The sequence below is a fragment of the Gekko japonicus genome, unplaced genomic scaffold (genome assembly GCF_001447785.1).
Source record: "Gekko japonicus isolate JY-2015 unplaced genomic scaffold, Gekko_japonicus_V1.1 scaffold5, whole genome shotgun sequence".
Classification (NCBI taxonomy): Eukaryota; Metazoa; Chordata; class Lepidosauria; order Squamata; family Gekkonidae; genus Gekko; species Gekko japonicus.
Window position 1 is genome coordinate 533363 of NW_015168652.1, and position 14161 is coordinate 547523.

General features: G+C 43.0%; 1 protein-coding gene across 1 annotated transcript in view; it reads left to right on the forward strand.

The window, feature by feature from the left end:
• SRPK2 (SRSF protein kinase 2) overlaps window positions 1-14161 on the forward strand; it is a 250312-nt gene that overhangs the window by 182609 nt on the left and 53542 nt on the right. The window contains exons 9-11 of the mRNA XM_015415056.1: window positions 3301-3466; window positions 8129-8154; window positions 12925-13171. Of these exons, the coding sequence (XP_015270542.1) occupies window positions 3301-3466; window positions 8129-8154; window positions 12925-13171 (439 nt within the window). The remainder of the gene's footprint in view (window positions 1-3300; window positions 3467-8128; window positions 8155-12924; window positions 13172-14161) is intronic.

Below are 14161 nucleotides of genomic sequence, written 5' to 3' on the forward strand. Positions count from 1 at the left end.
CTCTGTCCCTTGACAATATGATTTCTTCTTTCGCTGTTTAATATCACCATTATGCCAGATATATTCAGCTTTATATTTCAGGTTCTCTTTTTCTTTCTTTGGCTTTGTAATATTATGCTTTCTGAACTATTTAGATGAGGGGGTAGAATGAAAGTATAATAAAATATACAAACTGTAGCGGGAATTCTGAGACAGACCACCAGAGAATCAGGAAGGAGAGTCAACAGCTGTTTATTATGCGCGCAGGTACAGCCAAAGCACCCAGGGGTACTTTCAAACAGAGCTGTACCCAGAATGCAGGTGGGACAGAAACTTATATAGGTCCACAGAGTACAGAAAAAAATCATTTTTCCTGGTCATTTCTTAGAAGAGAAGATTATCCGAACATATTGACCATGAGCCTGAGCATCTTGTTCTTTTCCAAAACCACAAACATTCTTTGGCTGATCACATGTCCCTTGTGGGAAGGCTACGAGTTTCCTGTTATCAGCAGGTGTGACTCTTTCTTGATAACAGAAGCAAGAAGTAAGCAATAACAACAAGTAAGCAAGGTCAGCACTTCCCTAGTAACGGGCCTAGCAATGCCTAATTAAGGCTGCGGTCACACGTAACAGAAGCCACACAAGTGAGACGGAAAACAGCCGGAGTTTCCGGGCGCGATCTCACCAGCACATCTGGGAAGCGTAGCACTCCCGTGGCTCAACCGAGGTTTCCAGCCGAAACTGCGTGGCAAAAAACTAGTACCTTGGAGGTACTAGTTTCCGGAAACTGCGGGGCAAGGGCGGGCGTCTGATCGCGTTTCCGGTGGCATCCGGCGCCCGCCCATGTCCCCTTGCAAATAAGGTGTTTTTTTTTGTCCAAGTCTCTGTGGATGCGCATGCGCACCCAACGGAGCATGCGCATTTGTCATGTACACAAAAATAAAAAACAGTTCGCCGCGGCGTGCGCTTCTTCGTTGTGCGCCGGCTTGTCCTGTGATCGACACCTCTCCCTTGCCATGGAACCTCCACGGAACCTCCACGGTACCTCCACAGGAGGTCTGATCACGTAACTGCGCAGTAGTTTGCCCCAGGGCAAACAGCCACGCTTCTCCTCTGCAGTTTCCTGCCCGTGTGACCGGGGCCATGGTCATGCAATCTTGTCTTCCTACTTGCTAAAGCAATGAGTTGTTTTTCTATTTGCAAAAGCTATGCGTTCCCTTAATGGAATGGCCTTATAATGTTGCACAATTTGCTGTTAGATGCTTAGATGCTTTACAAACATTATCATTTACATTACAACTGTTTCTCTCTAGATACTTGATCATTGTTCAGCCTTAGTAACTTAAATCTGTATTTCCATACATTAATAAACTTCTCTTTTCTTAACAAAGGTTTTGGTCTTGTGGTAGCATTGCAAAACTATGGGTACAATTTATGTATGCTTAGTTGTATGTTCCTTAGGTTATTGGGGCTTACAGATGTGAATGTTTTCCTGACATTTTAAAAATTGAAAAACAGTCACAGAAGTTGCTACTGGGAGCAGAGGAGGAACTGCTTAACATTTTCCCGTTTTGCTGTTTATTTGTTCAAAATTGTTTCCCCTTCTGCTGTTCCACGTGTAGGTGAAAAAGATCCCCATATCTTCTGTCACAGGGAGAAATAAAACTTGGGGAGGGTGATTTTGCATAGACAAATGGCAAAGTATGTGGGCATTCCCCCCCCACCACCGTTTCTCCACTCAGACTGGTACTCTCTTGCAGCTTCAACAGTTGAATTTGGAATTCACTGCTGTGATGGCCAAAATCACAGATAACTGTAAAGGGGGATTGGACAGATTCATGGCGGATAGGTCCATCAGTGGCTACTAGCCATAGTGACTAAAGAGAACCCCCGCATTCAGACTCAGTAAACCTCTGCATACCACTGCTAGGAGGCAACATCAGGGGAAGGCCTTGACTTCTATGCCCTGTTGTTAGCTCTTCAGAGGAACTGGTTGACCACTGTGCGAGACCGGATGCTGGACTAGATTGACCACTGGTCTGATCCAACAGGGTTTATGTTCTTATGTTTATCATACTCCTAGTTCATATTCAAGTTGAGCCCCCTCACTGGGTCCCCTTGATTTGACTCTTGGCTGAACAACTTGTGTTCCAGGGTCATAGTGCAGTTGTGCCTTGGTACGCTTAAATTACAGCTGTAATTTGTATGTTGCACCTTGCAGCCACTTTGGCACTTTCACAGTTTGTGAATGAAATCTTCTCAATCATTGGAGGAAAAGGCATGTATTCTCCAGGATTACGGTCAGGTGATTAATGACCTCTTGTTGAGCAAATTATTAACTCATCATTTTGCCCCCTCTTTGCACCGGTGCAGTCAGATATCAAATATCTCACAAGACAGTTCTAGAAGTCTCATGTGTTAATTTATCCCCTCAGGACAATTCAGCTTCCTTCGCTTTAGCTTTTAGCTGGGAAATGTGTACCAGGAGTAGTATGTTGCAGCAAACACTGAATTGCATCTCCTTTAGTAATGTGGAAGTTTATTTGCTGCAGACCTGAGTGTGTGTGTGACTATAAGGTTACTAATGCACAAATTTATACAGATCTGGAAGTTGCCAGCTGTTGACAGACACTGTTTCATACTGTCATAAAAAACAAAAAAAATCACTAGTAGCAAGTTTCATGTCAAAATGTCAAAGGGTGTTCTTTTTTCTTTTAAGAATGTTCCTTTTTAATCACTGGAAGTAGTAATGGCAAACTCAGTTGCAGGTAGCTAAGGTAAAACAATATAGAATTACTGTGTATATTATATTTGTATTGAGTAATGTATTTGCAGTCAATTTTGTGTGTGTGAAGAATGTCCCCATGCCACTCAACGAAATGCTTGGCTCCTTTGTTTGCTACCTGTAAACAGAGTGCAAGCCAAACCAGTAGGTGAGTAAACATTGCTGGTTTGGCCCTTATAATCAATCAAATTGGGGTTTTATTTTGATTAAAATATTTAGAACTGATATGTGTGATTCCATGTTACTGTTGTTTAAACTTCTCTGATAGTCTTTATTGTTTGCTTTATATGTTGCTCCCCACCTTAGAAATATTTTGTTAAAATGCAGACTAGATTTTAAAATAAATAAATAGTGTCTGGATTTCAGCACATTTCATACTTTAGCAGCAGAAGGCATTCTGTTGTTGTTGTTTTTAAAAATGACGACCCAGGGAAATCAATTTCTGTTTATCGGTTTTGAGTGATATTTAAGATCTCAAAACTAGTAAAAAGATTTCAGTTTTGATTATGTTCTTGTTATTATTTTTGTAATTAGGTGTTGCAAGGTTTAGACTATCTACACAGCAAGTGCAAGATTATCCATACAGACATCAAACCAGAGAACATTTTGATGTGTGTGGATGACACCTACGTGCGCCGAATGGCTGCAGAAGCTACAGAGTGGCAGAAGGCTGGTGCTCCTCCTCCTTCTGGCTCAGCAGGTATGGTTGTAATTTAAACATTCAGTAAGTGCAACAAAGTTACAGTACTAGCTGCAGTAACATTTAATTGATTTTAGTTAATTGGATTTATAGATTTCAGCATGGCTAATTTGAATGTATAAAATATTAACGTGTTAATAATGCATTAGGAGTATTTATTTTATCCTAAGACAGCAGTCTGAAGTCTGTGAATCTCTTCGTCACATACATCTACCTTTTCAGGAGCCAAACTAGATTTTAGTCACACTCACTCCCTGCCGTTGTGCCGCATTCACAACTGCTGGCATTATATTAAACTATTGTCGAGATGTTTTTTCAGTTTTAAATTCAAATGGTTTGAGGGTTCTCACTGTAACATAACGATGCTATGGTTAAAACATCTAGACTCTTCTTTCATCCAGTTCTTTATGTATCAGGGGATTCCTGTCCTAGAAGTCCACTTTCTCCTGCACACAGAATTGTGTGCAGGTATGTAGAACATCACACTGGTATTGCCACGTGTGGCTAAGTAACAGATTGTTTTTTTAACTTCTATTGGATTGGATCCAGCCATCCTCTGTAGATTCTAGCCTAAGGAGGCTTCTCCAGCTTAAGTGGCTCTTCTTCCAATGGAAGAGCCACTTTAAGGCTCTTTAGGCTGAAGGAAGGATTCAAAATTTGCTCAGTGGGGTAGAATGATAAGGGCAGAATCCACCCAGTTGTCTTTCATCATTGGAACCCATTAATTAAATAATTTGCTTTGCTAAATGTTAGAATACATTAACATGTTATTGAAATTTCCCTTGAACTGAATCAAGTATACTATGTTTTCTTCTTTCTTTCTTCACTGTAGTATTCAGAAGATCATTCAGTATAATTTTATATAGCAGAAAGTTCTTCCTCAGGTTGAGGCTAACCTCTATGGCCATTTAAGTCCCCTTAGACTATGAAACACACAAACTCCTCCTGCTTAATGTAATGTTTTTTCTTCATGCCATTATCAGGATGTTGGGCAGCTGCTGGGGGCCTCGGGACACCAGAAGAGCCCACCACTGGCTGGGCCCACTGCCAGTTTCTGAGCTGCCGCTCTGCATCCATCAGTGGTGAGCTATAGCTGCTGCTTTCCCTCTCTGCTTTGTGGCAGGAGGAGGAAGAGGAGAATCCATTTGCCACTGTGTGTGCAGATCCAAGAGGAGAGAGGCAAATTTCCTCTTTCTGTGCCCAGCCCCTGGAAGTCAGGTGTGAGGTACATGAGGTAGCAATAGTGCAGCTGTTTCTGTCTGCTCTTGCTGGTCTGCCTCTTGTCCTCTGAGGCATTTCAGCATGGTGTTATTGCATCTGTTCCAGCCCCAGACTGCTTTGGTTTATCCTCTGGCCTCTACACGTTCTCTTCAGACATTAGTTTTTGTCTCACATCCCCCTCCCCCCCCCCCCCCCCCAGGGAGCACTTTTATGCCAGTCTTTAAAAAAAAAATAATAATTCTGAGTCGTGGTTGTTCACATGTGTAATATTTCCTGCTCTTTTGTTGGTTCCTCCCACTTCCCACCCACTTTCTGTGGACTGGCTCAAGTCCATGGGGTACCACTGTCCTGTGTTCTCTTTTCCTGCCTCGGTAATAAGGCAATTTTGTCCCTTGTATTGGTAAATTTTCTGTTAATTAGTTTTAAAACACTTGTCTGAAATTGATATATCTGTATAACAAGGCACAGGAGTAATGAGTGCTCTTCCCACATGCTTGCAATGTTCTTTCTCTGCCCTGAAATATTTTTTTACAATGGCCGTTTGCTTCCTTGCACTTTCTGAAGGTACAGGAGCTCTCATTGCTCTTCCTGGCCATTCAGTCGTCATTCTTGGCTCTGTTTATATAACCTCACTCCCCCCCCCCCCCTCCTTTTTTCTTTTTACTTTCATAGACAAGTCTTTGATTTTTAAAAACGTGCACTCAGACGGCAATATCTCTCTGTAAGACACATATATGCCTTGATATCCAGCATTGTCCCCCTCTTACTGGGTTTATTTTTCATGGGAATTTAATATTTTATGGGCTTTGGGAGATATTTGTTATCACTCTTGATTCTGGTGGGGACTGTCTCAGAGCTGCCCTGCTGCCCTATTTCATTGTCCTTGGCCTGACAGAGACAATTACATGACAACATTATGTTCCAGCCATTGACTGAATGGATGAGCAGTTGACTTCTCTCCATTTGCCTGCCATTTGGCAACAGGAAAACATTTAGAGACCATTTTGCAGCTCGAAAATATTGGGGTGAACCTTAGAATGGAGAACATATATCCAAAGGGGCCATATGGTGATTCTCATATACCTATACCCCCTTCTAGCATGTGCATTTTTAAAAAAGGAAAGAAAAAAGGGGTGGTGCTGTGCCATTACTGGTGGTGACAGCACCCTCTCTCTGAAACCCCAATTGAATTGAGACATACCTATAGGAAAATAAGCTCATGTGGCAGCTGAAAGCTTGATGTGATTATGCTGCTATCAGATCAACAGCTAAGAAAGCACAGAACAAGAGCCCTTGTGCAGAAAAGCCCTAGGTGAACAAGTGAGCAGCAATTTTGCCACCGCGAGGGAGTGTACAGCTCTAGTGCTCAGCTTCACTGGTAACAAGCAGCTGCTGCTACCTTCCTGTGATCCCCAGAGTAGAAAGAGGCAGATCAAGACATCCTTTAGCGCTAGGTATATGTAGTCACACTACTCTGGCAGTGGCAATCTCAATAAGATTTCTCCTGTCACTGCTCTGGGAAGCAGAGGAAGGAAATAACTGCAGCTTGTTGTTGTTGGAGCCAGGAGCTGGCACTGCCTAACCCCTCTGCCTGAAAAAGGAAGTGAATGAGCAACATTAGTGGCAGCTGCTTTTCCTAGGTCAAGTGGTGCAACGGCAGTGGCAGCTAGGCAGTGACTGCACTACTGCTTCCTTAGCTTGGGGCCTGCCTTCTGTGGGGACAGTGCCCATCTGTTGGCATCGTCTGAAGAACACCCCCAAAGTCTGGAATTCACCCTGATTTTATTACATGGAGATAGTATTTGTATAAGAAATTGCATGTGCATTGTAATATTCTAAGTGCAATGGCCATATGCACTTTTCCCTCAAATGTGCCTTTGTTGCACAGTTACAATACTAAAGTCACCAATAGTGAGTTCCAACTGGTTTGTATGGCGAATGCCTTAATAATATAGTTCTTTATCCTTGGTGTTGGCTTAATAGTCTTTTCCTTTCCATTTGTTTTATATTAGTCTTTGTTAGCATTAGATTTAATCAGTATCTTGTAAAATATAACTAATAGAAGTGGACCCTGATCTGGATAGCCCAGGCTAGCCCAATCTTGTTAGATCTCAGAAGCTAAGCAGGGTCAGCCCTGGCTAGTATTTGGATAGGAGACCATCAAGAAATACCAGGGTTGTGATGTGGAGGAAGGCTATGGCAAACCGCCTCTGAATATCTCTTGCCTTGAAAACCCTACCAGGTTGCTGTAACTCAGCTGTGACTTGATGGCACTTTCCTCCACCACCACCAGAAGTGGATGATCAAGGAGATGGAGTGCTTATGTGCTAACATGATGGAAAGTTTACACAAAATTTGCATGTTTGCATAATTTGCATGTTTTCCCCATGTGGCTTGTACACTTGTATTTGACACACACATTCTGCGTGAATGAACCAACCTCCCAAACTGGACCAAGATTTGCACCAAAATAGTCAAGAGAGCTAGAGGGGAAACATGTCCAAATTTGGACTTAAATGACAACACTCTGTTTTAGTGATCTGTTCCAAAGATACAGGGCACCGGAGCAAAGTTGGAAATAAAACTTGAGATATGGATAAAGTAGAAAAACAGGTGCTTTATTTGAATAGAATAAAATACACTTCTGGAGTCAGAATAATATCAAGGAGGAGGTGAATGTTAAAAACAAAACACAGTACTTAATAAAAAAACCCAAGGTCCCTGGGATCTTTTTCATTACAAAAAAATGTGCCCGTGAACATGTAGACTGAACTGAAATACCTTGAAAAATAGTTGTAAGAGCCTCTAATGTGTGGTAGAGTCAGATTCCTCTAGGGACTTCCATTGTATTGGGGACAATGAACTTGTGGCATGCCTCACAGGATGGCCATTTACCATCATGTCTGTAATGCAAGTAGGCTGGACATTCTGCTGCTATCTGTTCTCCTGCTGGCTTACTTCCTGTAATTCTGCGAATAGCACAAAACTAGGCCTGCAAGACTCTGAGTATGGCATAAGACTTGGAGTCACATATCCAAAATGGAGGGCGGTAATAGACTGAAGCCGGCAAAGTGCCAGCTTAAAGCTCATTGCAACAGTTTCCCTTTCTTCTCTGTGTCTGTATAAAAGAGCTCTTGTGAGGCTTTAGGTGTGTTTGTGAGGCTCAAGGTGTGTTTGACTTTTCTTCTCCCAGCTCCTTCCAGAGTAAGAATCCTTCCAGAGTCAGAAGGAACATTCCTTCCTTCCTCTAATCAGTTTTGTAGATCTCATATTTGTCTTCTTTGAGTAGACTGTTTACACTGTGGGAGATTGGGCAAAATGGGGGAGATTTGGCCACCAGCCTTTGTATTAGCAGATTTCCTTTTATGTTTTTCTAATTGTATACACTGTACACTCACTACCTTATGGATTTGACACCAGGTGTGTTTTTTCCCCCTCCAGTGAGTACTGCCCCGCAACAAAAACCGGTGAGTATTCCTTTGCTGTTTTTATTGGGTGTGCTTGTTGTCATTGGTTGATTGCAAGTTAAATTGATAACGTTTCAAATTGCATAACAGATTCTCATCAAACCGCAGGTTTTGTAAATACAATATTTTGTCTAAAATTGTGCATTATTTCTTTCTCCAGAATGTGTACCAGTCGTAGTAAAACTATTAAATACAATTTATCAAACATAAACATATTCCTGGGTGTTCTTAGAATTTTCCTTTTCCCCACTCTAAGGAATTGTTGAAGTATGTGAAATGCAAACTCCCCCTGCCCCTCTTTTCTACCAGTGTCATGCCCTGGCTTTGGCTTGTTCTCTGCTGCTTATGAAGGACATTTCTTGTTAGATGCCTAGGATGAGAACTATTAAAAATACTCATTTTTTCTAGCAACTGGAAAGGATATTCATCTTCCATCTTTAGTGCAGACTTACGTTGGTACTGCACCTGCACAGTCCAGCCACAGACATAATTTTTTTCTAGCTTTAAGGAACCAAAGGAGGGAGGGCGCTCTTCCCTTCCAGAGGTAATGCAACAGCATTTCCCTGCCTAAACCATCACATGCTCTGGAGGAGAGCGCCCCTCTAGCTTTTCGTTCCTTTTCTGTCACCACATGGATAGGATTGTTCAAGCTTTTGCTCTGTTTACTAGTCTCCATTCTTCATATTAGTCATCATTTCTGCTTGTTTTCTGGATATTTCAGCGCAAGACCTCCAAGCAGGTTCCCAAGCTCCTGGGGCTTGATCTCCAAAGTGCCTTCTTCACTGGCAGGGTGAGGTGGCTTTTGCTGACCTACCCCCCTCCCTTCAAGCCTCTGCTCAGTGGTCTCTCCTGACTGTGGAGCTTTCCTTACAGGCCTATGATATCTACCAAGGCACTCTTTAAAAAATGCACTCAGTGTTCAACAAAATTGACCCATAGTGATGAACATGACTTATGTCTCATGTGCTTGGGGGAGTCTCATAATGTGGCCACGTCCAAGATCTGCCAGGCCTCTTCTCTGAAGGTGCGTTCTGACAGAGCATTCTCTGTTAAGGCAGCTCTTTGGGAGAAGACCCACACCTCATCAGAACTGTCCAAGTTAGTTCAGAGACTGGATCAGCCTAAAGTACCCTCATTGGTTCGGTCAGTCCCATTGGTTCCAGTACAGGAACCCTGTTCCAGCCCCCATCAATATGCTAGGTTCTGATGGTTCCAGTAGCTGAAAATCATCAATCACATCCAGAGAGATCTGTGTCTACAGCTGCATCTTTGGTACTGACACGCCCAGACTCATCAGCCGTGACTTCCTTGGTTTCAGGCTGCAGTTCCTCAGAACCGCCAGCGAAGAAGTTGAAGTAAACACAAGGAAAGGACAGCTGCTCCTACTAAACATCAGAAACTACTGTCTTCCCCACCTATGTCTTCTTCCCAGGAACCAGATGTTATTTTGGTGTCGCCCCGCACCCCATCACCACACCTCAACTCTCCAGACAGGTCACTCACTAAGGGTGAGATGGAGCAGGGTGAGAATAAGGACCATCTGACACTCCATTCGGAACCTACCATGCCCGCCCCATGGCTGTAGCCCTGTCCACCTCCCCAGTGGCATCTCTACTACATATCCCCGGCTTATCTCCAGCAGTGGCCTAATTTTTACACACAACATCCTCATCTGGGACCACCCATTCTGGGATACAGTTATTTGGGTAACCAATTAAGACATCATGAAGCCCATATCCCTCTAATGCCTTTGGTGTCTTCTGACTCTGAATCTGAAGAGTAGGGTGCTGTGGTATCATACTTCAGTTGTGAAAGTCATTCAGAACCTTCTCCATATGACAGGATTGGTGACCCTAACTTCATCTACCCAAACAAGGATTGTTGCCTATATGGCAAGCAAATGTTGAGAATGGCAAAGGCATTGGACATTGATGTCACCACAACTGATAACAAACCAAAAGATAAAATCCAGAATTGTCTTTACCCAGACTCCCTAGCCATCATGGCCTTCCTGGTCTTAAAGGGCTTTGCTGATCTAACTGCCCCAGTTTGGCAGAAACTGGCATCCACACAGGTGTCCTCCCGCAGAGTGGAAAATCTTTACAAGATCAAAGCAGGATTCCTGTGATTTTCTGTTCTCCCACCCAACACCTTTTTTCCTTGTCACCAAGGAGATGCAGACATGCCAGAGGCAAGGTCAGCATTCATCTCCAGCTGATAGGGAGAGTTGGCATCTGGACTCACTGGGTCACAAAATATATTATTCAGCAGCCTTAAACTTCAGGATTTTGAACTACCAAGCCATTATGGGGGACTACCAGCTCTTCCTGTGGGAGAAACTGTCACAGTATCTTGACACCCTCTCTGAGGAACCTTGTTCCCTGGATAAACTGATCCTGTCTGAGGCCACAAAGCTCTCCAAGTAGGAGACAGTTTGGACAGTGGCCATAAAAAACCTTCACCAAAGGCCCTGATATAATATATTGACAGGATGAAACCTTTTCGAATTTAACAAAACTTATCTGTTATTTGGATCCAAAGAAGGGGAAATCAGCCTTCTCTCAGTCCATATCTAGGTGGGTTGTAGCTGCCATTTTATCGTCTTATGAAGCCTCCAGTAATCCCTGCCCCCTCAATATTAAGGCCCATTCCACCAGGGCGCAAGCGTCCTTGTCTGCTTTCCACCACAGGTACTGCTCATTGAGAGCTGTATGGTCACAATATGGTCAGCTGAGGACACGTTCGTCAAGCATTATGCACTGGATCTGCAATCAAGGAAGGATGCAGAAGTTGGCAAGGGGGTTCTTCAAGTACTGTTTCAATGAGAGCATCACCACTCCTCCTTCCTGGTGAGTAGCTGACTAAATCCCAATGTGGGGCTGCACTGAAGATGGAAGATGAAAACATGGTTGCACTTACCTGTAACTGTTTTTCATTGACGTCTTCTGTGCAGACACACATTCCTTCCCTCCTGCCCCGCTGTGAGCTCTGGGAGTTCACAGAAGCCAGGCAGAACTGAGGGCTAAGGGGGCGCTCTCCTCCAGAGCATGTGATGGTTTAGGTGGGGAAATGCTGTTGTGTCAGCTCCAGAGGGGAGGAGCACCCTCCCTTTGGTTCCTTAAAGCTAGGAAAAAACTCTGTCCGTGGCCAGCCTGCACACCCACGGTCCCAATGTGTGTCTGCACAGAAGACGTTGATGAACAGCAGTTACAAGTAAGCCCAATCATGTTTTTTGGTCTATATGTTTGTCAAATTTCCGTTTTCTGTCTATTGAAGAAGTATGTTTTGATACTTTATGAGTAAATCAATAGATCCTAGCTTGTTTGCGCGCATCTATAGATAAATCATACAGATAGGCTTATGTGATGAATGATATACTAATGGATTTTTAGTAGCCAATTCATTGTGACAGTTAAACATAGCACTTTTACATAAATCTTGTACTAGCTCTACAACAATAATAGCTTCAATACAGAGGTCAAGGAATGACCACGTTTAACTTTATTAGAAACCAACCTTGCAAGATCATGCAGTTTATGTCCTGGCATTACATATAGTTCCATTGTCTTCAAGTCAGAAATCTTATTGTGTGTTTATTTTGCCATAGAATGGAGGAATTGTTGCGTCCAGACATTTTAGTGTTTTGTTCCTATTTCCAGTAGCCTACTTATTGCTTGCCATATAGGCTGTGATGCTGTATGTTGTCAGGCTGTTTGGATCCAGGACTTGGAAAAATTCTATTAAACTTACTTTTCTCAAACAGCAGCATCTCCATGCTTTCGAAGTGGAGAGGTATTTTATAAGTAATTTGTCTTATGGCATGTAGGTCAGATGTTCAAATAGGGGAAAAAAACTCTATTAGGCTACTGTAAGCCCTTGTATTAACCTGTGCAGCTTTTAGTCTCAGTCAATGATTTGTGGGATTTCTGCAACTTGTGTGAAGGACTGCAGCCACAGTTGTAATATACAGTTACATATACTACCAAATACAAGTAACCTGGAAGTATACAATAAAACTTCATTTTTCTTCTGATATAAAACTTCCTTTTATGTATCACTGTTGGTGTTTTTTCACTCCTGATAGGACAAATAATTAAACTAATTTATTTAAAATACTTTCCTCCTGCCTCAATAGAGAGCCTCAAAAATGGCTTACACTCAAAAAGTAAAAGTGTGTTGTAGCCCTTTTTCCAGTTAAAGTGTACTTTGATGAAGCTGTAGCTCCCAATAATTTGTAGTTGATTTGAAAAACAAAACATTAAATTTGACCTCATTGCCTGTTGCTAGCCAGTAAAATGTGTTAGATCCTATGATTTCCTTTCACCAAGTTTTCCTCAAATGGAAAAAAAATCTTTCTCCATTGGAAGAAGTCTTTCTCCATTAAAGAAAGACTTATTTGAATAATGTGGTAGGATCCAGTCCTATATATTGAACTGAAATGCTAAGAAACAAATGGATAATTTGAAGCATTAGACTTTCTCACACAAGTAAAGATTAGCAATTGACAGCCTGAAGGTTAGGTTTATTGTAATTGCAAAGCTTTTATATAGCGAGCAATAAGGAGTTTATCATTCTATATATCCATGTCCCTTTTAGCTGTTTTTGTAAAGTAATTCTAGCTTTCTTCCTTTAAATTCTCTTGGTTTTAGAATTATACAGAACAGCAATTCCATAGCATTATACTGTTTACAGGTGTCCATTAAAAATAAAATAACCTTCACATTCAGCTATTGCAAGAAATATTAATTGTAACTTGGTTACATTTTTTAGGTTGGAAAGATATCTAAAAACAAAAAGAAGAAACTGAAAAAAAAGCAAAAGAGGCAGGCTGAGCTACTAGAAAAGCGTTTGCAGGAAATAGAGGAATTGGAACGAGAAGCAGAAAGAAAGAAAAAAGAAGAAAATGTAACCTCTACTTTTCTGTCCAATGATCAAGAAGATGAATACCATCCAGAAGTCAAACTAAAAACAGTTGAATTAGAAGAAGTGGCAGATGAAGAACCTGGGAACGAGGATGGTAAGTATGTGTTGTATTATTTCAGTAAAAAAGATAATGTATGCTTTCCTTTCCTTTTGTATCTTTAGAAGCTCATTCATTCACGAATCTTGAGCAGCAGAAGACACTTAGATGCAAGGGCTAAAAGGAATGAGACAAATTTTGTAAGTGCTTGAGTGACCTTAGGATCCTTAGCACTGAGCAAAAGAGCCAGAGTTTCTGGAATATAGGGGGGCGATTGGTTGAATAAAAGTTTAACATAGTAATCCCTCATAATCTAAAAAAATCTGCATTCCAGCAGGGCAAATCCTATTAAGTTCACAGGGGCAAATACTGTCAGTGTAGGGCCTATTCAAAAACCTCCCCTCCAAAACCATTTTAGGTATAATGTTCATTCTTGCAAACAAAAAAATTCTGTAATAACATGGGATGGCAAGATAGTACATATAGTGGGGTAAACATTTTGAGTAAGAAAGAAAATAGGGGTGAGCAGGGGTCATTTGGGGAGGACACGGGGGGACGCCATCCCCCCGGGTGAGGTGCGGGAGGGCGGGGCCTGGAGCTCCCTGCTGGTGCCCGCTGGAGGTCGCCGCCGGCTGTGGGGAGGAGGCGGGGCGTGCTGCGTTGGGCGCGGATGAGCGAGCAGGTTTCCCAGCCGCCTCCCAGCTTCGCCTTTCCCATCACGCTCTGTGCAGCAAGCGGGCGGCTGAGCGTGGAGGAAGCCGCCGCCGCCAGAAGCAGCTCCGCTGTTCCGCGGCTCGCCTGCGCCGCCGTGACCCGCCCAGGCCGCCTCCTCCTCCTTGCAATCGCGGCCTCCTGTTCCTGGCCGCGGAGCCCCCTTCCACGGCCAGGAGCAGGAGGGCGCGATTGTGAGGAGGAGGAGGTGGCCTGGGCGGGTCACGGCGGCGCGGGCGAGCCGTGGGACGACGGGGCTGCTTCTGGCGGCGGCGGCTCCCCCATGCACAGCCGCCCGCTCTCTCTCTGTGTCTCTCTCTCACAGTCTCTCTCTCA